This window comes from Manacus candei, unplaced genomic scaffold (assembly GCF_025592945.1).
Source record: "Manacus candei isolate 608988 ecotype Guabito, Panama unplaced genomic scaffold, ASM2559294v1 h1tg000544l, whole genome shotgun sequence".
NCBI classification, from domain to species: domain Eukaryota; kingdom Metazoa; phylum Chordata; class Aves; order Passeriformes; family Pipridae; genus Manacus; species Manacus candei.
In genome coordinates, this window is record NW_026138592.1 from 3527 (window position 1) to 29794 (window position 26268).

The following is a 26268-nucleotide window of genomic DNA, read 5'->3' on the forward strand; positions in this document are numbered from 1 at the left end:
AATCCCCCAAAAAAGCGACGGATGGGGAGGAAAAATCGGGATAAAACCCCTCCAAGAGGTGCTGCCGCCCTCTGGAATTCCAAGGGAATTCCCGCGGATTCCAAGCCGGAATATTCCCAGAAAAGGAGCTTTTTTATGCCCTAAAAAACCCGGGATTTTCGGTTTAAAAGGTTTAAAAAAAAACCAAAAAAAAAAGGATTAAAAATCGGAGCCCCTCCCCCCCCCTTCCCCTCCCCCTCCCCCCAAAAATTCCCGGTTTTTTTTTTTTCCCTTCCCGGCCTCGGGTTTTTCCCGGTTTTTTTTTAATCCCCTCGGGAATTCCATGAACATGAACAAAGGGAAAAGGGTTTTTTTTTTTTTTTGTTTTGTTTGTTTTTTTTTCCTTAATTAATAATATTTAGTGGGGGGAGAGGAGGGGGGAGGGGAGGGGGGAGGGGTTTAATTACACCGGGAGGGGGAGGGGGGAGGGGAAGGGGGGGGAGGGGTTAAGTGGCCGCGTCCCGTTGCTGTGCCCGGACCAGCTGGAAAAGGTTCTGGAAAACAAGGAAAACAGGGAATAAAATGAGGGGAGGGGCTTGGGGGAAGGGGAGGGGCTTGGGGAGAGGGGAGGGGCTTGGGGAAAGGGGGAGGGGCTTGGGGGAAAAGGGGGATGATGGGAAGGGAAAGGGAAGGGTGGGAATGGGGCTGGAAAACAGGGAAAACAGGGAATAAAAGAGGGGAGGGGGAGAGGGGAGGGGCTTGGGGGGAAGGGGAGGGGCTTGGGGAAAAGGGGAGGGGCTTGGGGAAAGGGGAGGGGCTTGGGGAAAGGGGGATGATGGGAAGGGAAAGGGAAGGGTGGGAATGGGGCTGGAAAACAGGGAATAAAAAGAGGGGAGGGGTTTGGGGAGAGGGGAGGGGCTTGGGGAAAGGGGAGGGGCTTGGGGAAAGGGGAGGGGTTTGGGGAAAGGGGAGGGGCTTGGGGAAAGAGGGAGGGGCTTGGGGAAAGGGGAGGGGTTTGGGTAAAGGGGTTTGGGGAGAGGGGAGGGGTTTGGGGAAAGGGGAGGGGCTTGGGGAAAAGAGGGAGGGGCTTGGGGAAAGGGGAGGGGCTTGGGGAAAGGGGAGGGGCTTGGGGAAAGGGGGATGATGGGATGGGAAAGGGAAGGGTGAGAATGGGGCTGGAAAACAAGGAAAACAGGGAATAAAATGAAGGGAGGGGGAAAGGGGAGGGGCTTGGGGGGAAGGGGAGGGGCTTGGGGAAAAGGGGAGGGGCTTGGGGAAAGGGGAGGGGCTTGGGGAAAGGGGGATGATGGGAAGGGAAAGGGAAGGGTGGGAATGGGGCTGGAAAACAGGGAATAAAAAGAGGGGAGGGGTTTGGGGAGAGGGGAGGGGCTTGGGGAAAGGGGAGGGGCTTGGGGAAAGGGGAGGGGTTTGGGGAAAGGGGAGGGGCTTGGGGAAAGGGGAGGGGCTTGGGGAAAGAGGGAGGGGCTTGGGGAAAGGGGAGGGGTTTGGGTAAAGGGGTTTGGGGAGAGGGGAGGGGTTTGGGGAAAGGGGAGGGGCTTGGGGAAAAGAGGGAGGGGCTTGGGGAAAGGGGAGGGGCTTGGGGAAAGGGGAGGGGCTGGGGGAAAGGGGGATGATGGGATGGGAAAGGGAAGGGTGGGAATGGGGCTGGAAAACAGGGAAAACAGGGAATAAAATGAAGGGAGGGGAAAGGGGAGGGGCTTGGGGAAAGGGGTTTGGGGAGAGGGGAGGGGCTTGGGGGAAAGGGGAGGGGCTTGGGGAAAGGGGAGGGGCTTGGGGAGAGGGGAGGGGTTTGGGGAAAGAGGGAGGGGCTTGGGGAAGGGGAGGGGCTTGGGGGGAAGGGGAGGGGCTTGGGGGAAAGGGGAGGGGCTTGGGGGAAAGAGGGAGGGGCTTGGGGAAAGGGGGATGATGGGATGGGCAAGGGAAGGGTGGGAATGGGGCTGGAAAACAAGGAAAACAGGGAATAAAATGAGGGAGGGGGAAAGGGGAGGGGCTTGGGGAGAGGGGAGGGGCTTGGGGAAAGAGGGAGGGGCTTGGGGAGAGGGGAGGGGTTTGGGGAAAGGGGTTTGGGGAGAGGGGAGGGGCTTGGGGGAAAAGGGGGATGATGGGATGGGAAAGGGAAGGGTGGGAATGGGGCTGGAAAACAGGGAAAACAGGGAATAAAATGAGGGGAGGGAAAGGGGAGGGGCTTGGGGGAAGGGGGAGGGGCTTGGGGAGAGGGGAGGGGCTTGGGGAAGGGGGAGGGGCTTGGGGAAAGGGGTTTGGGGAGAGGGGAGGGGCTTGGGGAAAAGAGGAGGGGCTTGGGGGAAAAGGGGGGTGATGGGATGGGCAAGGGAAGGGTGGGAATGGGGCAGATTCCAGGTGGGAAGGGGGGGAGGGAGGGAAGGGAGAGGGGGAGGGAGGAATGGAGGGAGAGTCCCCATCCCATGGGATTGTCCCGATCCCAAGGGATTGTCCCCATCCCACGGGATTGTTCCCACCCCTCTGGAGTGTCCCCATCCCATAGGATTGTCCTGATTGATCCTACAGGAGTGTCCCCATCCCACGGGATCGTCCCAATGGATCCCACTGGAGTGTCCCCATCAATCCCATGGGATCATCCCAACCAATCCCTCTGGAGTGTCCCCATCCCAAGGGATTGTCCCCATCCCACGGGATCATCCCAACCAATCCCACAGGATTGTCCCCATCCCAAGAGATTGTCACAATCAATCCCACTGGAGTGTCCCAATCCCATGGGATCGTCTCCATCAATCCCATGGGATCGTCTCCATCAATCCCATGGCCTCCCAAAGAGGCCGAAAATCCTGGGAAAAGAGGCCCAAAATCCTGGGGACAGAGGCCCAAAATCTCAGGAAGAGAGGCCCAAAATCCTGAGAAAAGAGGCCTAAAAATCACAGGAAAAGAGGCCCAAAATCCTAAGAAAAAAAAAGATCCAAAATCCTGGGAAAAGAGGCTCAAAATCCTGGGAGAAAACAGGCCCAAAATCCTGGGCAAAAAAAGGCCCAAAATCCCGGGAAAAGAGGCCTAAAATCTTGGGAAAAGAGGCCCAAAATCCTGGGAAAAGAGGCCCAAAATCCCAAGAAAAGAGACCCAAAATCCTGGGAAAATCGTCTCCATCAATCCCATGGGATCATCCCAATCAATCCCTCTGGAGTGTCCCAATCAATCCCATGGGAACATCCCAATCAATCCCTCTGGATCATCCCAATCAATCCCTCTGGAGTGTCCCAATCAATCCCTTTGGATCATCCCAACCAATCCCACAGGAGTGTCCCCATCCCAAGGGATTGTCCCAACCAATCCCACGGGATCATCCCAATCCCCCAGGTCAGTTCTCCCATCATTCCCAGTTTACCCACCATTCCCAGCTTTCCCACTATTCCCAACCCTCCCACCATTCCCAACCCTCCCATCATTCCCAGTTTTCCCACTATTCCCACCTCTCCCACCATTCCGTTCTCCCACTACTCCCAGTTTTCCCACTATTCCCAATTCTCCCACCATTCCCAGTTTACCCACTATTCCCAGCTTTCCCACCATTCCCAGTTCTCTTACTATTCCCAGCTTTCCCACTATTCCCAGTTTTCCCACTACTCCCAGCTTTCCCACCATTCCCAGTTTTCCCACCATTCCCAGCTTTCCCCCCACCCAACCCCTGCATTCCCAAATCCAGGCACTCCCAGAATTCCCAGAATTCCCACGGGAACATCCCCCTCCCCCCCCTCCCCCCTGGGGTGTTCCTGACTCCAGAAAATCCCTGGAATTGGGCAGGAAGTGGGACTGGACCCCCCAAATCCAAGGATTTGCTGCCACCCCTTGGGAATTCCGGGAGAAATTCCAGCCTGGAAAACTCCTTTTCCCCCCCCCTTATTGATCCAACGGGGTCGGATCCGAGGCCGGAGCAAAGGTTGGGAATTAGGGGTGGGAATATGGAGGGAGAGTGGGAATTCCAAGGGGAATTCCCTTCCCAGGGTGGAAAGGGGGATTGGAAGAGCTTGGGAATCCCGGAATTCCATGGGAGAACCATTCCCAAGGATCCTACAAGTCTCCAGGCTTGGGAAGGGGGATTGGAAGAGCTCGGGATTCCTGGAATTCCACGGGAGAACCATCCCTGGGGGGGATTCCAGGAATCTCCAGGCTTGGGAAGGGGGATTGGAAGAGGTTGGGAATCCTGGAATCCCCTGGGATTTGGGGATCCAGTGGGATTTTGGGATCCAGTGGGATTTCAGGGATCCAGTGGGATTTCAGGGATCCAGCATTCCAGGATAACAGGAGAAGCACCGGGATGGAGCCTCCGATCCCGGGAAAAGTTCCACCTCCTTTTCCACCCGGGCCTCTGGAGAAGGGATTTGGGAATCCAAAGCCCCAGGAATTCCCTCCTCAAAAGGCAGGGAAGAGAGGCCCAAAATCCCGGGAAAAGGGACCCAAAATCCCGGGAAATAAGGCCCAAAATCCTGGGGAAAGAAGCCCAAAATCCCAAGAAAAGGGGCACAAAATCCTGGGGGAAAAAAGGCCAAAATCTCGGGAAAAGAGGCCCAAAATCCCAGGAAAAGGGGCCTAAAAATCCTGGGAAAAGAGGCTCAAAATCCCTGGAAAAGAGGCCCAAAATCCTGGGCAAAAAAAGGCCCAAAATCCCAGGAAAGGAGGCCCAAAATCCCAAGAAAAGAGGCCGAAAATCCTGGGAAAAGAGGCCCAAAATCCTGGGGACAGAGGCCCAAAATCTCAGGAAGAGAGGCCCAAAATCCTGGGAAAAGAGGCCTAAAAATCACAGGAAAAGAGGCCCAAAATCCTAAGAAAAAAAAAGATCCAAAATCCTGGGAAAAGAGGCTCAAAATCCTGGGAGAAAACAGGCCCAAAATCCTGGGCAAAAAAAGGCCCAAAATCCCGGGAAAAGAGGCCTAAAATCTTGGGAAAAGAGGCCCAAAATCCTGGGAAAAGAGGCCCAAAATCCCAAGAAAAGAGACCCAAAATCCTGGGAAAAGAGGTCCCAAATCCCGGGAAGAGGGGCCCAAAATCCCACTAAAAGAGCCCTAAAAGTCACAGGAAAAGAGGTCCAAAATCCTAAGAAAAAAAGACCTAAAATCCTGGGAAAAGAGGCCCAAAATCCCGGGAAAAGAGGCCTAGAATCCCACTAAAAGGAGCTCAAAATCCCAGGAAAAGAGGCCCCAAAATCCCAGGAAAAGAGGCCCCAAATCCTGGGAAAAGCAGCAGGAGGAGGAGGAGGAGGAGGAGGATGGGCAGTTCTCCCTCCAGGAATCCCCTGGGAAAAGCCCCTGGAATTTTCCTGGCTGGGGAGGGTTTTTTGGAGCAGGGAAAGCAGGAGGGACGCCGGCTCCGGGCGGGAATTCCGCGGGAATTCCTCGGGAATGCCGCCGGCGTTTCCCGGTTACCTTGCTGCACATCCTGTCATTCCGGCAGGAATTCTCGTTATCCTGGTCTGCTGCCTCCTCCTCCACCTTGGGGAAGGGAAGAAAACAAAAAAAACTGGGAATGGGGATCACAAAAAAAAAAAAGGAGGGATGGGGGGGGAAAAAAAAATCGGGATCGCGGGAAAAAAGGGGGGAAAGAGGGAAGAGCCGGGATTGGGAAGAGCTGGGGAGGGTCCAGGGAATTCCTGGGGTTTGGGATCATTCCAAGGAGCAGGAGGATCCCAGGAAGGTGGCAGAATTCCCAGGATTTGGGATCATTCCATGGAGCAGGAGGATCCTGGGAAGGTGCCAGAATTCCAGGACACAAATCCCAGGGGGAATTCCCGGTGGGATAAATCCGAGCTGGGAATTCCCAACTCCCTCCTCTCCGAGGGAATTTATCCCTGGGGAGATTCCCTGTTTTTTGGGGGTTCCTGGAAAGCTTTTCCAGGTTTTTTTTTGGACTCCTGGATGGGTCCTGAGGGGGGAGCAGGGAGGGGATCCCAAATCCCACAGGGAAGCAGGAAAATTCCAGGGGGGGAAGAGGGAGATTATCCCAAACATTCCCACCTGGACAAAGCTTTTCCCAGGATTATCTTTCCCAGGATCATCCCAAACATTCCCACCTGCACCAGCCTTTTCCCAGGATTATCATTCCCATAATTATCCCAAACATTCCCACCTGCACCAGGCTTTTCCCACAATTATCCCAAAAATTCCCACCTGGACAAAGCTCTTCCCAGGGCTATTTTTCCCAGGATAATTCCCAAACATTCCCACCTGCTCCAGCCTTTTCCCAGGATTATCTTTTCCCAGGTTTATCCCAAAAATTCTCACCTGGACAAAGCTTTTCCCAGGATCATCCCAAACATTCCCACCTGGACCAGCCTTTTCCCACAATTATCCCAAACATTCCCACCTGGACAAAGCCTTTCCCAGGATTATCTTTCCCAGGTTTATCCCAAACATTCCCACCTGCTCCAGCCTTTTCCCAGGATTATCCTTCCCAGGATTATTCCCAAAAATTCCCACCTGGACAAAGCTTTTCCCAGGATCATCCCAAACATTCCCAGCTCCTCCAGCCTTTTCCCAGGATTATCTTTTCCCAGGATTATTCCCAAACATTCCCAGCTTTTCCCAGGATCATCCCAAACATTCCCAGTTTTTCCCAGGATCATCCCACACATTCCCAGCTCCTCCAGCCTTTTCCCAGGATCATCTTTCCCAGGATCATTCCCAAACATTCCCACCCGCCCCAACCTTTTCCCGGGATCACCCCCAACATTCCCAGATCCCCCAGCTCCCACCTTTCCCCCCCCCACATTCCCAGGATTCTCCCAAACATTCCCAACCAGGAGGAGCTGTGTTTAAGGCCTCCAGCCCCCTCTGGAATTCCCAGATCCCGAGGAAAAAGCGGGAATTGTCTCTCACCTCCTTGCGCCACTTGAGCTCGCAGAAGACGCGCTCGAAGCACTCGTGCATGTAATTGAACTGTGGAGACACGGAATTCCAGGGGTTTGGGGGGATCCCGGGGGGCCAGGACGTGCCAGAGGGGAGCCAGGGGCGATCCCGGGGATCCTGGATGTGCCAGGGGATTCTGGGAGGAGCCTGGAGCTCCAGAGGGGATCCAGGGAATCCTGGATGAGCCTGGAGCTCCAGGGGGGATCCAGGAGCTCCAGGAACAATCCTGGAGATTCCAGGAGGATCCAGGAGATCCTGGACAAGCCTGGAGATCCCAGGAGGATCCAGGAGATCCCAGGAGGATCCAGGAGCTCCAGAGGGGATCCAGGAGATCCAGGAACAATCCAGGAACAATCCTGGACAAGCCAGGAGATCCCAGGAGGATCCAGGAGCTCCAGAGGGGATCCAGGAGATCCTGGACGAGCCAGGAGATCCAGAGGGGAGCCAGAGGCAATCCCAGAGATCCTGGAGACACCATGAGATCCAGAGGGGATCCAGGAAATCCTGGACAAGCCAGGAGCTCCAGAGGGGATCCAGGGGTGATCCCAGGGATCCTGGAGAAGCCAGGAGCTCCAGAGGGGATCCAGGGGCAATCCCAGGGATCCTGGACATGCCAGGAGATCCAGAGGGGATCCAGGGGCGATCCCGGGGATCCTGGATGTGCCAGGGGATTCTGGGAGGAGCCTGGAGCTCCAGGGATGATCCAGGAGCTCCAGGAACAATCCTGGAGATCCCAGGAGGATCCAGGAGCTCCAGAAGGGATCCAGGAGATCCAGGAACAATCCAGGAACAATCCTGGACAAGCCAGGAGATCCCAGGAGGATCCAGGAGCTCCAGAGGGGATCCAGGAGATCCTGGACGAGCCAGGAGATCCAGAGGGGAGCCAGAGGCAATCCCAGAGATCCTGGAGACACCATGAGATCCAGAGGGGATCCAGGAAATCCTGGACAAGCCAGGAGATCCCAGGAGGATCCAGGAGATCCTGAACAAGCCAGAAACTCCAGGAGCAATCCAGGAGATCCTGGACAAGCCAGCAGCTCCAGAGGGGAATGAGGATCTCCTGGGATGAGCCAGGAACTCCAGAGCAGCTCCAGAGGGGAGCCAGGATCTCCTGGGATGAACCAGGAACTCCAGAGGGAAGCAGGATCTCCTGGGATGAACCAGGAGCTCCAGAGGGAACCAGGATCTCCTGGGATGAACCAGGAGCTCCAGAGGGAACCAGGATCTCCTGGGATGAGCCAGGAACTCCAGAGGGAACCAGGATCTCCTGGGATGAACCAGGAACTCCAGAGGGAACCAGGATCTCCTGGGATGAGCCAGGAGCTCCAGAGGGAACCAGGAGCTCCTGGGATGAGCCAGGAACTCCAGAGGAGCTCCAGAGGGAACCAGGATCTCCTGGGATGAACCAGGAACTCCAGAGGGAACCAGGATCTCCTGGGATGAACCAGGAGCTCCAGAGGGAACCAGGATCCCCTGGGATGAACCAGGAGCTCCAGAGCAGCTCCAGAGGAACCAGGAGCTTCCTGCTTTCCCAGGGGGATCCCGGGCATCTCCCGGTTTCCCGCTTTCCCGGGGGGATCCAGGGGGTTCGGGGGGATCCAGGGGGGTCCAGGGGGGCCTGGGGGGATCCAGGGGGGTCTGGGGGGTCCGGGGGTGTCCAGGGGGATCCAGGGGGGTCCGGGGGGATCCAGGGGGGTCTGGGGGTTTCCCGGGGCATCCAGGGGGGTCTGGGGGGATCCAGGGGGATCTGGGGGATCCAGGGGGGTCCGGGGGGATCCGGGGGTGTCCAGGGGCATCCAGGGGGGTCTGGGGGGATCCAGGGGGATCTGGGGGATCCGGGGGGGTCCGGGGGGATCCTGGGGTGTCCGGGGGGCTCCAGGAGGATCCAGGAGGATCCAGGGGGGTCTGGGGGGTCCGGGGGGATCCAGGGGGATCCAGGAGGATCCGGGGGGGTCCGGGGGGTCCAGGGGGATCCGGGAGGATCCAGGGGGATCCGGGGGGGTCTGGGGGGATTCAGGGGGATCCAGGGGGGTCTGGGGGGTCCGGGGGGCTCCGGGGGGGCTCCGGGACACTCACGTAGGGGGTGAAGATCTTGACCCAGCGCGGTTTCTTCTCGCCCCGCGCGTACTCGAAGCAGAAGGCCATGCCCTCCTCGTCCGTGTCCCAGCGCTGCATCTCCTCCCACGAGAAGGCGATCACCTGGTTCTGGGGAGACCAGGGGGAGTCACGGGGAGACCAGGGAGACACGGGAGTCATGGGGAGACCAGAGGAGACATGGGGAGATCAGGAGAGCCACTGGGAGACCAGGAGAGACTGGGGGAGTCATGGGGAGACATGGGGAGACCAGGACAGCCCTGCTGTCCCAGCGCTGCATCTCCTCCCATGAGAAGGCGATCACCTGGTTCTGGGGAGACCAGGGGAGTCACGGGGAGACCAGGGAGACACGGGAGTCGTGGGGAGACCAGAGGAGACATGGGGAGACATGGGGAGTCATGGAGAGTCACAGGGAGCCATGGGGAGATCAGGGGAGCCATGGGGAGATCAGAGGAGACCAGGGAGCCATGGGGAGACCAGGGGAGACCAGGGAGCCATGGGGAGCCATGGGGAGACCAGGGGATTCATGGGGAGACCAGCGGAGACATGGGGAGACCAGGGGAGTCATGGAGAGTCATGGAGAGACCAGGGGAGATCAGGAGAACCATGGGGAGACCAGGGAGCCATGGGAAGACCAGTGGAGACATGGGGAGACCAGGACAGCCCTGCTGTCCCAGCGCTGCATCTCCTCCCACGAGAAGGCGATCACCTGGTTCTGGGGAGACCAGGGGAGTCACGGGGAGACCAGGGGAGATCAGGAGAACCATGGGGAGACCAGGGAGCCACAGGGAGACATGGGGAGTCATGGAGAGTCACAGGGAGCCATGCGGAGATCAGGGGAGCCATGGGGAGATCAGAGGAGACCAGGGAGCCATGGGGAGCCATGGGGAGACCAGGGGAGTCATGGGGAGATCAGGAGAGCCATTGGGAGACATGAGGAGACCAGTAGAGTCATAGGGAGCCATGGGGAGACCAGCGGAGCCATGGGGAGACCAGGGGAGTCATGGAGAGACATGGGGAGACCAGGGAGTCATGGGGAGACCAGGAGAGACCAGGGGAGTCATGGGAGCCATGGGGAGATCAGGGGAGCCATGGGGAGATGAGGGGGGACCAGGGAGTCATGGAGAGACCAGGGGAGACCAGGGAGCCATGGGAAGACCAGTGGAGACATGGGGAGACCAGGACAGCCCTGCTGTCCCAGCGCTGCATCTCCTCCCACGAGAAGGCGATCACCTGGTTCTGGGGAGACCAGGGGGCAGTCATGGGGAGACCAGGGAGACACGGGAGTCACGGGGAGACCAGGGGAGATCAGGGGAGCCATGGGGAGTCATGGGAGCCATGGGGAGACCAGGGGAGTCATGGGGAGACCAGGGAGACCAATGGTGCCCCCCGTGCCCACCTCGAGCTGCCCCTCCTCGGTGCAGGCGTGCAGTTTGAAGTGCTGGATGCTGATGGCCCCAGGGACCCCCAGGGACCCCCAGGCCCCACTCTGTGCCCCCCAGGACCCCAGTTCTGCCCTCAAGGACCCCAGTTGTGACCCCAGGGATTTGGGGGAGGACAAAGTCCAGGTACAAAGCCAAGGTGTGGGGTCAAGACTGACCCCAGTTCTGACCCCAGGACCCCAAGACTGACCTCAGAGACCCCAGTTCTGACCCTGGGCCCCCCAGTTGTGCCCCCCAGGCCCCACTTTGTGCCCCCCGTGCCCACCTCGAGCTGCCCCTCCTCGGTGCAGGCGTGCAGTTTGAAGTGCTGGATGCTGATGGCCGTGATGACGTGGCCCTTGCGCCGCGAGTCGCAGGAGCAGTGCGGGAACAGGATCTCGTTGTAGCCCTCACACGTCCTCAGCATGTTCAGGTACTGCCCCAGGGGGGTTAAACCAGGGCTTAGACCCGGCTCAGCAAGGCTGGAGACCCCCAGGATTGACCCCAAGGCTGGAGACCCCCAGGATTGACCCCAAGGCTGGAGACCCCCAGGATTGACCCCAAGGCTGGAGACCCCCCAAAAACACCCCCAGACCCCAAAAGGAACAGGATCTCGTCGTAGCCCTCACACGTCCTCAGCATGTTCAGGTACTGCCCCAGGGGGGTTAAACCAGGGCTTAGACCTGGCTTAGCAAGGCTGGAGACCCCCCAGGATTGACCCCAAGGCTGGAGACCCCCAAAAACACCCCCAGACCCCAAAGGGAACAAGATCCCATTATTCCCCTCACACATCCAGCCCCACAGAGCCCAGCCAGGCCTTCCCAAGGGTTTATCCCGGGATTTAAACCTGGCTCAGCAAGACTGGAGACCCTCCAGGATTTACCCCAAGGCTGGAGATCCCCCAAAACACCCCCAGACCCCAAAGGGAACAGGATCTTGTAGCCCTCACACGTCCTCAGCATGTTCTGGTACTGCCCCAGGGGGGTTAAACCAGGGCTTAGACCTGGCTCAGCAAGGCTGGAGACCCCCCAAGCACCCCCAGACCCTCAGCAAGGCTGGAGACCCCCCAGGATTTACCCCCAAACCCCAAAGGGAACAGGATCCCGTTATTCCCCTCCCACATCCAGCCCCCCAGGCCTTCCCAAGGGTTTATCCTGGGATTTATCCCGAGGCTGGAGCCCCAGATCAGGGTGGGATCCCTCACCATGACCATCTTCCTCTGCTCACAGAGCTTCTGGAGCTGGTAGGATTTCTCCTCTGCCTTGATGTAACCTTTCTTGACGTCATCCACGGCCTGGGAAAGGGGGGGAAAAACGGGATGGGGAATTCCAGGAATTCCAAAAACGGGATGGGAAGCCCGGGAGCGGATCCTGGAGCGGCCCCAGCCCGGAATTTTAACTCCAAGATGGGGATTTTCCCCCCCAAAAAAGGTCTCAGGGGGGTTCAAAAACCTCCAGGGGGGTTTGGAAAAATGTTTTTCCCCGGGAGGAGAGGATGGATTTGGGATTTGGGAAGGTTGGGATCCAGCTGAGGACACGCCAGGGGTGCAGGGATGGGAATTTTGGCTGCTGGAAAAGGGGTTTTTCCTCGGGGATGGAGCTTCCCTTCCCCCAAAAAGGGAGGAAAAGCAGGAAAAATCCGGCCTGAGGAGTGAAATATCCAATAATTGTGATTTTTGTAGGGATTTAGATCCCAGGTTCAGCTCGGACAAGGAGGGGTTGGGCTGTTTTCCATCCCTGGAATCGCTCAAATCCGAGTCCTCCTCCCTCAAATCCAAGTCCCCATTCCCTGGAATTGCTCAAATCCAAGTCCCCATCCCTGGAATTGCTCAAATCCAAGTCTCCCTCCAGCTAATCCAAGTCCTCATTCCCTGAAACTGCTCAAATCTCTATGATTCCAGGATTCCATGATCCTATGACTCCATGATTCCATGATTCCAGGATTCTGTGATTCCAGGATTCCATGATTCCAGGATTCCATGATTCCACGACTCCCTGACTCCACGATTCCATGATTTCCTGACTCCTTGATTCCGTGACTCTGTGGCTCTGTGGCTCCACAATTCCATGATTCCATAATTCCATGACTCCAAGACTTTATTATTCCATGACTCCATGACTCTGTGACTGACTCTGTGCTTCCAGGATTCCAGGATTCCATGATTCCATAATTCTATGATTCCATGACTCTATGACTCAATGATTCCATGACTCCATCATTCCATGACTCTATGATTCCATCATTCCATGACTCCATGATTCCATCATTCCATGACTCCATGATTCCATCATTCCATGACTCCATGATTCCATCATTCCATGACTCTATGATTCCATCATTCCATGACTCTATGATTCCATCATTCCATGACTCCATGATTCCATCATTCCATGACTCCATGATTCCATGACTCCATAACTCCTGGACTCCATGATTCCATGACTCTACAATTCCATAATTCCATGACTCCATAACTCCATAACTCCATGATTCCATGATTCCATGACTCCATGACTCCAGGACTCCAGGACTCCAGGACTCCATGATGCCAGGACTCTACGATTCCATGATTCCATGACTCTCTGATTCCATGATTCCATGACTCCATGACTCTACAATTCCATGATTCTACAATTCCATGATTCTACAATTCCATGATTCTACAATTCCATGATTCTACAATTCCATGATTCTACAATTCCATGACTCCATGACTCCACGACTCCCCAACTCCCTGATCCCATGACTCCCTCTGGGAATTCCATCCCACAATTCCCTCTGGGAATGCCATCCCAGGATCCCACCTGGTGGAAGAAGTGAGTGAACCCCTGACCCCACGATTCCATGATTCCATGACTCCATGAGTCCATAACTCCCTGACTCCATGATTCCATGACTCCATGATTCCATGATTCCATGATTCCATCATTCTATGACTCTATTATTCCATCATTCCATGACTCTTTGATTCCATGACTCTGTGACTCAACAATTCCATGATTCTACAATTCCATGACTCCATGACTCTATGATTCCATAATTCCATCATTCCATGACTCCATAACTCCCTGATCCCACGATTCCCTCTGGGAATGCCATCCCAGAATCCCACCTGGTGGAAGAAGTGAGCGACCCCCCGACCCCACGATTCCATGATTCCATGACTCCCTGACTCTATGACTCCCTGACTCCATGATTCCAGGACTCCATGATTCCATGACTCCATGATTCCATGACTCCATGATTCCATGACTCTAGGATTCCATAATTCTATGATTCCATGACTCCATAACTCCATGATTCCATGATTCCATGATTCCATGATTCCATAACTCCATGACTCCATAACTCCATGACTCCATAACTCCATGATGCCAGGACTCTATGATTCCATGATTCCATGATTCCATGATCCTATGACTCTATGATTCCATGACTCTCTGACTCCATGATTCCATGACTCCATGACTCTACAATTCCATGAGTCTACAATTCCATGACTCCCCGACTCCCCGACTCCCCAACTCCCTGATCCCATGACTCCCTCTGGGAATTCCATCCCACCATTCCCTCTGGGAATCCCATCCCACAATTCCCTCTGGGAATCCCATCCCACAATTCCCTCTGGGAATGCCATCCCAGGATCCCACCTGATGGAAGAAGTGAGTGACCCTCCGACCCCGTGATTCCCTCTGGGAATTCCCTCCCACAATCCCACCTGGTGGAAGAAGTGAGTGACCCCTCAATCCCACCATTCCCTCTGGGAATTCCCTCCCTCTGGGACCCCCCACCTGGTGGAAGAAGTGAGTGACCCCCCTACCCCCTGATTCCATTTGGGAATTCCCCTCCCAGGACCCCACCTGGTGGAAGAAGTGAGTGACCCCCTGACCCCACCATTCCCTCTGGGAATTCCATCCCACCATTCCCTCTGGGAATTCCATCCCACCATTCCCTCTGGGAATGCCCTCCCAGGACCCCACCTGGTGGAAGAAGTGAGTGACCCCTCAATCCCACCATTCCCTCTGAGAATCCCCTCCCAGGAATCCCACCTGGTGGAAGAAGTGAGTGACCCCTGACCCCACCATTCCATGATTCCATGACTCCCTGATTCCATGATTCCATGACTCCATGACTCTACAATTCCATGATTCTACAATTCCATGACTCCATGACTCCCCAACTCCCTGATCCCATGACTCCCTCTGGGAATGTCATCCCACAATTCCCTCTGGGAATCCCCTCCCAGGACCCCACCTGGTGGAAGAAGTGAGCGACCCCCTGACCCAGTGACTCCCTCTGGGAATGCCATCCCACCATTCCCTCTGGGAATCCCATCCCAGGATCCCACCTGGTGGAGGAAGTGAGCGACCCCTCAATCCCACCATTCCCTCTGGGAATCCCACCTGGTGGAAGAAGTGAGTGACCCCTCAATCCCACCATTCCCTCTGGGAATTCCATCCCACAATTCCATCCCAGGACCCCACCTGGTGGAAGAAGTGAGCGACCCCTCAATCCCACCATTCCCTCTGGGAATTCCATCCCACAATTCCATCCCAGGACCCCACCTGGTGGAAGAAGTGAGCGACCCCTCAATCCCACCATTCCCTCTGGGAATCCCACCTGGTGGAAGAAGTGAGCGACCCCCTGACCCAGTGACTCCCTCTGGGAATGCCATCCCACCATTCCCTCTGGGAATTCCATCCCAGGATCCCACCTGGTGGAGGAAGTGAGCGACCCCTCAATCCCACCATTCCCTCTGGGAATCCCACCTGGTGGAAGAAGTGAGTGACCCCTCAATCCCACCATTCCCTCTGGGAATTCCATCCCACAATTCCATCCCAGGACCCCACCTGGTGGAAGAAGTGAGCGACCCCCCGACCCCACCATTCCCTCTGGGAATTCCATCCCACAATTCCATCCCAGGACCCCACCTGGTGGAAGAAGTATGCGACGGCGAGGTCGTTGTCGTTGAGCAGCTCCTCCTCGGCGGGCGTGAAGAGCCACTTGCGCAGGGTCAGGCAGGTCCCCGGCACGGCCGACGTGTAGTTCTGCACGTACAGCTTGTGGGGGAACTCGTTGGGGGCCAGCTTGCGGACTGCGGAGACAGGGCAGAGACCCGGGAATGGCGGGAGAACACGGAGAAACCGGAGAACTGGGAGAACCGGGAGAGTCGGGAGAACTGGGAGAACTGGGAAGGGGAGACAGCGGGGATGGGATGGGATGGGATGGGATGGGAGGGGATGGGATGGGATGGGATGGGATGGGTGGGATGGGATGGGATGGGATGGGATGGGTGGGATGGGATGGGATGGGATGGGATGGGATGGAGGGGATGGAGGGGATGGGAGGGGATGGGATGGGATGGGATGGGATGGAGGGGATGGGAGGGGATGGGATGGGATGGGATGGGATGGGATGGGATGGGATGGGATGGGATGGGATGGGATGGGATGGGATGGATGGGATGAGATGGGATGGGATGGGATTGATGGGATGGGATGGGATGGGAGGGGATGGGATGGGATGGGATGGGATGGGATGGGATGGGATGGGATGGGATGGATGGGATGAGATGGGATGGGATGGGATGGGATGGGATGGGATGGATGGGATGGGATGGATGGGATGAGATGGGATGGGATGGGATGGGATGGGATGGGATGGATGGGATGGGGGGGTGGGATGGGATGGGATGGGATGGGATGGGATGGGATGGGATGGATGGGATGGGAGGGGATGGGATGGGATGGGATGGGATGGGATGGGATGGGATGGGATGGGATGGGATTGATGGGATAGGATGGGATGGGATGGGATGGGATGGGATGGGATGGGATGGGATGGGATGGGATGGGATGGGATGGGATGGGATGGGATGGGATGGATGGGATGGGATGGGATGGGATGGAGGGGATGGAGGGGATGGGAGGGGATGGGATGGGATGGGATGGGATGGGATGGGATGGGATGGGATGGGATGGGATTGATGGGATAGGATGGGATGGGATGGGATGGGATGGGATGGGATGGGATGGGATGGATGGGATGGGATGGGATGGGATGGGATGGGATGGAGGGGATGGGAGGGGATGGGATGGGATGGGATGGGATGGGATGAGATGGGATGGATGGGATGGGATGGGATGGGATGGGATGGGATGGATGGGATGGATGGGATGAGATGGGAGATATCAGGAGGGGGGGGAGAGGAATTCCCAGAATGGTGAGGGGTTGAAGGAGTTGAGAATTCCCAGAATTTTGAGGGGTTTAAAAGTTAAAAATTCCCAGAATTTGGAGGGATTGGAGGAGTTAAAAATTCCCAGAATGGTGAGGGATGGAAGGAGTTGAGAATTCCTGGAATTTTGAGGAATTTAAGAGGTTGAAAATTCCCAGAATTTTGAGAGGTTTAAAAGTTAAAAATTCCCAAAATGTTGAGGGGTTTAAAAGTTAAAATTTCCCAGAATTTGGAGGGATTGAAGGAGTTGAAAATTCCCAGAATGGTGAGGGAAAAGATTCCCAGAATTTCGAGGGGATGAAGGGGTTGGGAATTCCCAGGATTTTAAGGGATTGAAGGATTTGAGAATTCCCAGCATTTTGAGGGGTTTAAGGGGTTGAGAATTCCAGAATTTGAGGGGTTTAAAAGGTAAAAATTCCCAGAATGGTGAGGGATTGAAGGAGTGGAAAATTTCCAGAATGTTGAGGGAATGAAGGAATTGGGAATTCCCAGAACTTTGAGGGGTTTAAGGGGTTGAGAATTTCCAGAATCTTGAGGAACGTCTTCCAAATTCACCCCAAAACCCACCAAAACGACCTCAAAATTTTCCAAATTCACCCCAAAACCCTCCAAAATTACTCCAACCCCCCCCCGGGGGGGTTTCCCAGCCCCTTTTCCCGCATCCCAAGGGATTCCCAGGGATTCCAGGACTCACCAAAGGAGTGGTTGATGACCTCGAAGAGGGCGAAGTAGTTGGCGGTGACGCTGTCCATGCCCACCTTGGCGGCCACCGCCTGGAAAACGCGGAAAACCGGGATGGGGACCCCCCAGAGCGGCAGCTCCGGGACCCCCGAGGATCCCAGGGACACGGGAGGGCCCAATCCCACTTTGCCAGCAAAGCCAGAGGGGATTTTTTAGGGATCAGACCCCCCCAAAGGGATGTTCTGTGTCCTGACGCTTCCAGTTGCCATTCCCAAATCCCACCTTATCCCAGGATCCCAGAGCTCTTTCCCATCTCATCCCAGGATCCCAGAGCTCTTTCCTACCTTATCCCTGAAATCCCACAGCTCCTGCTCTTTCCCACCTTATCCCAGGATCCCAGAGCTCTTTCCCACCTTATCCCTGAAATCCCACAGGGATTCCCAAATCCCACCTTATCCCAGGATCCCAGAGCTCCTGTTCTTTCTCATCTTATCCCAGAATCCCAGAGCTCTTTCCCACTTTATCCCAAAATCCCAGAGCTCTTTCCCACCTTATCCCAGGATCCCAGAGCTCTTTCCCATCTTATCCCAGAATCCCAGAGCTCTTTCCCACTTTATTCCCAGAATCCCAGAGCTCTTTCCCAACCTATTCCTGGGATCCCAGAGCTCTTTCCCAAACTATTCCCAGGATCCCAGAGCTCTTTCCCACCTTATCCTGGGATCCCAGAGCTCTTTCCCAACCTATTCCCAGGATCCCAGAGCTCTTTCCCACTTTATTCCCAGGATCCCAGAGCTCCTTCCCACTTTATCCCAAAATCCCAGAGCTCTCTCCCAACCTATTCCCAGGATCCCAGAGCTCTTTCCCAACCTTATCCCAGAATCCCAGAGCTCTTTCCCACTTTATTCCCAGGATCCCAGAGCTCTTTCCCACTTTATTCCCAGGATCCCACAGCTCTTTCCCACTTAAATCCCAGGATCCCAGAACTCTTTCCCCACCTATTCCTGGGATCCCAGAGCTCTTTGGAGGGTTTGGGGTCACTTTGGAGAGTTTGGGGTCACTTTGAAGAGTTTTGGGGTCACTTTGGATGGTTTTGGGATCACTTTGGGGGGTTTGGGGTCCGTTTGGACAGTTTGGGGTCACTTTGGAGGGTTTGGGATCACTTTGGATGGTTTGGGGTCACTCTGAAAGAGTTTGGGGTCACTTTGGGGTCACTTTGGAAGGTTTGGGATCACTTTGGAGGGTTTGGGGTCACTTTGGACAGTTTGGGGTCCCTTTGGAGGGTTTGGGGTCCCTTTGGAGGGTTTGGGGTCCCTTTGAAAGAGTTTGGGTCACTTTGGGGTCACTTTGGATGGTTTTGGGATCACTTTGGAGATTTTGGAGTCACTTTGGAGATTTTGGGGTCACTCTGGATGGTTTTGGGATCACTTTGGAGGGTTTGGGGTCACTCTGAAAGAGTTTGGGGTCACTTTGGAAAGTTTGGGGTCACTTTGGATGGTTTTGGGATCACTTTGGGGGGTTTGGGGTCCGTTTGGACAGTTTGGGGTCACTTTGGAGGGTTTGGGATCACTTTGGATGGTTTGGGGTCACTCTGAAAGAGTTTGGGGTCACTTTGGGATCACTTTGGATGGTTTTGGGATCACTTTGGATGGTTTGGGGTCACTTTGAAAGAGTTTGGGATCACTTTGGAGGGTTTGGGGTCCCTTTGAAAGAGTTTGGGTCACTTTGGGGTCACTTTGGATGGTTTTGGGATCACTTTGGAGATTTTGGAGTCACTTTGGAGATTTTGGGATCACTCTGGATGGTTTTGGGATCACTTGGACAGTTTGGGGTCCCTCTGGATGGTTTGGGGCTCTCCCAGCCCCTCCAGCACAACGCCGGCTGTTCCCACCACTCCCACCATTCCCAGGGGCAGGAGAACATTCCAGAGGGATGGAAGGAGAACATTCCAGAGGGATGGAAGGAGAACATTCCAGAGGGCTGGCAGGGGGGCAGGGGGCCGAGGAGGGTCCCCACCTGGTACACCTGGTCCGTGGTGCTGTTCTTCTTCACCCGCACCGTCACCGTGCTGACGTCCGGCAGCGCCACGCGCAGCTCCACGTCCGACACCCCGTTGTAGTTCTGGGGGGAAACGGGGAGAAAGATCCCAAAAATCGGCACCACCCTCTCCCAAAAATCGGGGGGGAGCCCTCCCAGACCCCCCGGGACCCCCCCGGGAGGGCCTCGAATCCCAGCGGGATCCGGGAATTCCGGGAGGGGGATGAGGAGGGAGAGAGAGGGAGGAGGGTGGGGACGGGCGGGGTTTGGGGTCACTCGGGAGGGTTTGGGGTGACTTTGAAGGGGTTTGGGGTCACTTTGGGGGCACTTTGGACAGTTCGGGGCCACTTTGGACGGTTTGGGGTCACTTTGGGAGGGTTTGGGGTCACTTTGGGAGGGTTTGGGGTCACTTTGAAGAGTTTTGGGGTCATTTTGGAGGGTTTGGGGCCATTTTGGAGGGTTTGGGGCCATTTTGGAGGGTTTGGGGTGACTTTGAAGGGTTTGGGGTGACTTTGAAGGGTTTGGGGTCACTTGGGAGGGTTTGGGGTCACTTGGGAGGGTTTGGGGTCACTTTGGAAGGTTTGGGGTCATTTTGGAGGGTTTGGGGTCACTTTGGACATTTTGGGGTCACTTTGGACATTTTGGGGTCCCTTTGGAGGGTTTGGGGTCACTTTGGAGGGTTTGGGGTCACTTTGGAGGGTTTGGGGTCACTTTGGACATTTTGGGGTCCCTTTGGAGGTTTTTGGGGTCACTTTGTCAGGTTTGGGGTCTCCCAGGGCCTCAAGGAACAAGTCCAGGTGGGACATCCGGGAAAATTCCCGCCCGGAATTCCCGCTCGGCCACTGGAAGGGGCTCCCCAGGGAATCCCAACCCCTGGAATTTTCGGGATCCCCTCTGGACGTGGCACTCGGGGACTGGGTTGGGCTCCCGGGGCTTCTCCAGCCTCCATCCCAACATTCCCATGGAATTCTCATTCCCAACATTCCCATGGAATTCTGATCCCCAACATTCCCATGGAATTCTGATTCCCATGATTCCCATGGAATTCTGATTCCCAACATTCCCCTGGAATTCTGATTCCCAACATTCCCATGGAATTCTGATTCCCAACATTCCCATGGAATTCTGATCCCCACCATTCCCATGGAATTCTGATTCCCACCATTCCCATGGAATTCTGATTCCCATGGAATTCTGATCCCCAACATTCCCATGGAATTCTCATTCCCAACATTCCCATGGAATTCTGATTCCCATGATTCCCATGGAATTCTGACTCCCAACATTCCCCTGGAATTCTGATTCCCAACATTCCCATGGAATTCTGATCCCCACCATTCCCCTGGAATTCTCATTCCCACCATTCCCATGGAATTCTGATTCCCACCATTCCCATGGAATTCTCATTCCCAACATTCCCATGGAATTCTGATTCCCAACATTCCCATGGAATTCTGATTCCCACGATTCCCCTGGAATTCTGATCCCCACGATTCCCATGGAATTCTCATTCCCAAAATTCCCATGGAATTCTGATCCCCAACATTCCCATGGAATTCTGACTCCCACGATTCCCATGGAATTCTGATCCCCAACATTCCCATGGAATTCTGACTCCCACGATTCCCATGGAATTCTGATTCCCACCATTCCCATGGAATTCTGATTCCCATGGAATTCTGATTCCCAACATTCCCATGGAATTCTGATTCCCACGATTCCCCTGGAATTCTGATCCCCAGCATTCCCATGGAATTCTGATCCCCACGATTCCCATGGAATTCTCATTCCCAAAATTCCCATGGAATTCTGATCCCCAACATTCCCATGGAATTCTGACTCCCACGATTCCCATGGAATTCTGATCCCCAACATTCCCATGGAATTCTGACTCCCACGATTCCCATGGAATTCTGATCCCCAACATTCCCATGGAATTCTGATTCCCACCATTCCCATGGAATTCTGATTCCCATGGAATTCTGATTCCCAACATTCCCATGGAATTCTGATTCCCACGATTCCCCTGGAATTCTGATCCCCAGCATTCCCATGGAATTCTGATCCCCACGATTCCCATGGAATTCTCATTCCCAAAATTCCCATGGAATTCTGATCCCCAACATTCCCATGGAATTCTGACTCCCACGATTCCCATGGAATTCTGATCCCCAACATTCCCATGGAATTCTGACTCCCACGATTCCCATGGAATTCTGATCCCCAACATTCCCAGGAAGGAGAACCCACCTCGTCAGACTCCGACAGGAATTCCTGCATGATGTCGCTCTCGCCGATGACCCGGATGGAGCAAACTGGGGGAACAGGGAAGGGAATTCCCAAGGGAACAAGGGATGGAATTCCAGAGGGAACAGGGAATGGAATTCCCAAAGGGAACAGGGAACGGAATTCCCGAGGGAACAGGGAATGGAATTCCCGAGGGAACAGTCCCCTCCTGTCCCCTCCTGTCCCCCATATCCATTTATCCCCCCGTTCTCCCCGTTCCGGGCTCTCTCCCCCTGGATCCAGCCCCTCTTCCCACTCCAGCCATTCCCGTGCTTCCCAACCTTTTTCCAGGTGCTCCTCCAGGCCCCTCCTGTCCCCTGGATCACCTCCTGTCCCCTCCTGTCCCCCGTATCCCAGTTTATCCCCATTTATCCCCCCCATTCTCCCCGTTCCGGATCCAGCCCCTCTTCCCACTCCAGCCATTCCCGTGCTTCCCAACCTTTTTCCAGGTACTCCTCCAGGCCCCTCCTGTCCCCTCCTGTCCCCTCCTGTCCCTCCATATCCATTTATCCCCCCGTTCTCCCCATTCCAGGCTCTCCCCCTGGATCCAGCCCCTCTCCCCTCTCCAGCCATTCCCACACTTCCCAACCTATTTCCAGGTGCTCCTCCAGGTCCCTCCTGTCCCCTTGGTCCCCTCCTGTCCCCTCCTGTCCCCTGGGTCACCTCCTGTCCCCTCCTGTCCCCCCACATCCCCCATATCCCCCCTCTCCATTTATCCCCCCGTTCTCCCCGTTCCGGGCTCTCCCCCTGGATCCAGCTCCTTTCCCAGACTCCCGGGATTCCCGTGCTTCCCAACCTTTTTCCAGGTACTCCTCCTGTCCCCTCCAGTCCCCTGGATACCCTCGTGTCCCCTCCTGTCCCCTCCTGTCCCCCCATATCCCCTGTATCCCTGTTTATTCCCCCCGTTCTCCCCGTTCCGGGCTCTCCCCCTGGATCCAGCTCCTTTCCCAGACTCCTGGGATTCCCGTGCTTCCCAACCTTTTTCCAGGTACTCCTCCTGTCCCCTCCTGTCCCCTGAGTCACCTCCTGTCCCCTCCTGTCCCATCCTGTCCCCTGGGTCACCTCCTGTCCCCTCCTGTCCCCCCACATCCCCTATATCCATTTATCCCCCCGTTCTCCCCGTTCCGGGCTCTCTCCCCCTGGATCCAGCCCCTCTTCCCACTCCAGTCATTCCCGTGCTTCCCAACCTTTTTCCAGGTACTGCTCCTGTCCCCTCCTGTCCCCTGGGTCCCCTCCTGTCCCCTCCTGTCCCCCGTGTCCCTTCCTGTCCCCTCCTGCCCCCCCATATCCCTGTTTATTCCCCCCGTTCTCCCCGTTCCGGGCTCTCTCCCCCTGGATCCAGCCCCTCTTCCCTCTCCAGCCATTCCCACGCTTCCCAACCTTTTTCCAGGTGCTCCTCCTGTCCCCTCCTGTCCCCTGGGTCCCCTCCTGTCCCCCGTATCCCAGTTTATCCCCACATTCTCCCCGTTCCGGGCTCTCTCCCCCTGGATCCAGCCCCTCTTCCCACTCCAGCCATTCCCGTGCTTCCCAACCTTTTTCCAGGTACTCCTCCAGGACCCTCCTGTCCCCTGGATCCCCTCCTGTCCCCTCCTGTCCCCTGGGTCCCCTCCTGTCCCCTCCTGTCCCCCGTATCCCTTCCTGTCCCTTCCTGCCCCCCATATCCCCGTTTATTCCCCCCATTCTCCCTGTTCCAGATCCAGCTCCTTTCCCAGACTCCTGGGATTCCCGTGCGTCCCAACCTTTTTCCAGGTACTCCTCCAGGCCCCTCCTGTCCCCTCCTGTCTCCTGGGTCACCTCCTGTCCCCTCCTGCCCCCCCATATCCCCCATATCCCCATTTATCCCCCCGTTCTCCCCGTTCCGGATCCAGCTCCTTTCCCAGACTCCCGGGATTCCCGTGCTTCCCAACCTTTTTCCAGGTACTCCTCCTGTCCCCTCCTGTCTCCTCCTGTCCCCTCCTGTCCCCTGTGTCCCCGTTTATCCCCCCGTTCTCCCCATTCCAGGCTCTCTCCCTGGATCCAGCTCCTTTCCCAGACTCCCGGGATTCCCGTGCTTCCCAACCTTTTTCCAGGTACTCCTCCAGGCCCCTCCTGACCCCTCCTGTCCCCCCACATCCCCTATATCCATTTATCCCCCCGTTCTCCCCGTTCCGGGCTCTCTCCCCCCGGATCCAGCCCCTCTTCCCTCTCCAGCCATTCCCACGCTTCCCAACCTTTTTCCAGGTACTCCTCCTGTCCCCTCCTGTCCCCTGGGTCCCCTCCTGTCCCCTCCTGTCCCCTGGGTCCCCTGCTCCCCCCCCATATCCCCGTTTATCCCCCCGTTCCGGATCCAGCTCCTTTCCCAGACTCCCGGGATTCCCGTGCTTCCCAACCTTTTTCCAGGTGCTCCTCCTGTCCCCTCCTGTCTCCTCCTGTCCCCTCCTGTCCCCTGGGTCACCTCCTGTCCCCTCCTGTCCCCTCCTGCCCCCCCATATCCCCGTTTATCCCCCCGTTCTCCCCATTCCAGGCTCTCTCCCTGGATCCAGCTCCTTTCCCAGACTCCCGGGATTCCCGTGCTTCCCAACCTTTTTCCAGGTACTCCTCCAGGCCCCTCCTGCGAGCATCCAGCTGCTGCTCGGACAGGGAGAAGGGCCACTTCCCGGGCAGCCTGGGGAAGGTGAAGTTGGCGAATTCCCGCTTGAGGTTCTGGTGCAGGATGGAGAATTCCCGGTAGCGCTTGGAGCAGAGCTGCCTGCCCGCCATGTACACGTTGTACACCTGGGAAACAGGGGTGGGAAAGGGTCAGGGATGGTCTGGAATGCCATGGGGGGCAGCTGGGACCCGCTGGGGATCCGAATAAATCAGGAGGGGTTGGGAGAGAGGGAAAAATCGGGATGGGGGGTGGGATAAATGGATTCGGGGAGATGGGGATGGTCTGGCTGTTCCTGATATCCCAGAGACTCCTGAGCCCCAAATCCTGGGATTCAGGGTCAGGGATAATCCCCATCAGACACAGAGAGATCCCAAACTCCTCATGTTCCACCCAGAGCCCCAAATCCTGGGATTCAGGATCCCCAAATCCTGGGATTTAGGATCCCTATATCTCGGGATTCAGGGCCATGGATCCTTCCCATCAGACACAGAGAGATCCCAAACTCCTCCTTTTGGATCCAAAGTCCCAAATCCTGGGATTTAGGATCCCCAAATCTCAGGATTCAGGATCATGGATCCTTCCCATGAGACACAGAGAGATCCCAAACTCCTCATGTCGCATCCAAAGCCCCAAAAATTGGGATCCAGGCTCAAAAATCTTGGGATTCAGGGTCATGGATCCTTCCCAGGAGACACAGAGAGATCCCAAACTCCTCATGTCGCATCCAGAGCCCCAAATCTTGGGATTTAGGATCCCCAAATCTCGGGATTCAGGATCATGGATCCTTCCCATGGGACACAGAGAGATCCCAAACTCCTCATGTCGCATCCAGAGCCCCAAATCTTGGGATTTAGGATCCCCAAATCTCAGGATTCAGGGTCATGGATCCTTCCCAGGAAACACAGAGAGATCCCAAACTCCTCATGTCCCATCCAAAGCCCCAAATCCTGGGATTTAGGATCCCCAAATCCTGGGATTCAGGACGATGGATCCTTCCCATGAGAAAAAGAAAGATCCCAAACTCCTCCTGTCACATCCAAAGCCCCAAAAATTGGGATTCAGGGTCATGGATCCTTCCCAGGAGACACAGAGAGATCCCAAACTCCTCATGTCGCATCCAAAGCCCCAAATCCTGGGATTTAGGATCCCCAAATCCTGGGATTCAGGATCCCCAAATCCTGGGATTTAGGATCCCCAAATCCTGGGATTTAGGATCCCCAAATCTCGGGATTCAAGGTCATGGATCCTTCCCAGGAAACACAGAGAAATCCCAAACCCCTCATGTCCCATCCAGAGCCCCAAATCCCGGGATCCAGCCCCACAGACCCTTCCCCCAAGGCACAGAGATCCCAAACTCCTCATCTTCCATCCAGAGCCCCAAATCCTGGGCTCCAGCCCCACGGATCCCTCCCCCCGAGGCCCAAGCCCCCCATTCCAGGAGGATCCCTCTCATCCCACATCAATCCCCAACCCCCCAACCCCCCTTTCCCGGGCGGAAAAGCCCTGGAATTGCTCCAGGAACCCTCACCACGAACTTCTCGCCGTTCTGCTCGACGTGTTTGTAGGTGGGGATGGAGATGGGCACCGCCTGCTTCTCCGTGTAGTCGTAGAAGGACTGGCCCAGGGGGTCGTCGCCGGGGTCGAGGCTCTCGGCCTCGTGCGGCGGCACCGACAGCACCGTCAGGATCAGCTCCTTCTCCCCGGCCCGGATCAGGTCCACCACCTGCTTGTGGGTGGCCCCTTCCACGTTCACCCCGTTCCTGAGGGCAATTGGGATCATTAGGATGGCTAAAATATTTAGCATATGCGAGATTTTTAAACTATTCCCAGAGAATTTAGGATATTTACGGTACTTAGGGTATTTACGGTACTTGGGATATTTACGGTATTTGGGATATTTTTAGGATATTTACGGTATTGAGGATATTTGCGGTATTTAGGACATTTTTAGAACATTTATGGCATTTAGGATATTTAAGACGCTTTTTAGAATATTTCAGCTAATTAGAATATTTAAAA

At 55.9% G+C, this 26268-nt stretch overlaps 1 protein-coding gene across 2 annotated transcripts; it reads right to left on the bottom strand.

The window, feature by feature from the left end:
* Positions 1-466: 466 nt before the first annotated feature.
* On the bottom strand, positions 467-26068 carry LOC127465962 (sorting nexin-27). 2 transcript variants are annotated; one of them, XM_051776484.1, is made up of 12 exons: positions 25778-26068; positions 24182-24374; positions 21585-21649; positions 19314-19418; positions 17314-17392; positions 15316-15479; positions 11589-11678; positions 10671-10820; positions 8946-9074; positions 6840-6899; positions 5391-5456; positions 467-533 (listed from the first exon to the last, which is right to left on the bottom strand). In XM_051776484.1, exons 1-12 carry the CDS (start codon positions 26051-26053, stop codon positions 486-488), a joined length of 1425 nt encoding a protein of 474 aa, XP_051632444.1. In that variant the 5' UTR covers positions 26054-26068; the 3' UTR covers positions 467-485. The 2 variants fall into 2 exon arrangements, with proteins under 2 accessions (XP_051632444.1, XP_051632445.1); XM_051776485.1 differs by lacking the exon at positions 5391-5456.
* Between the last annotated feature and the right edge of the window lie 200 nt (positions 26069-26268).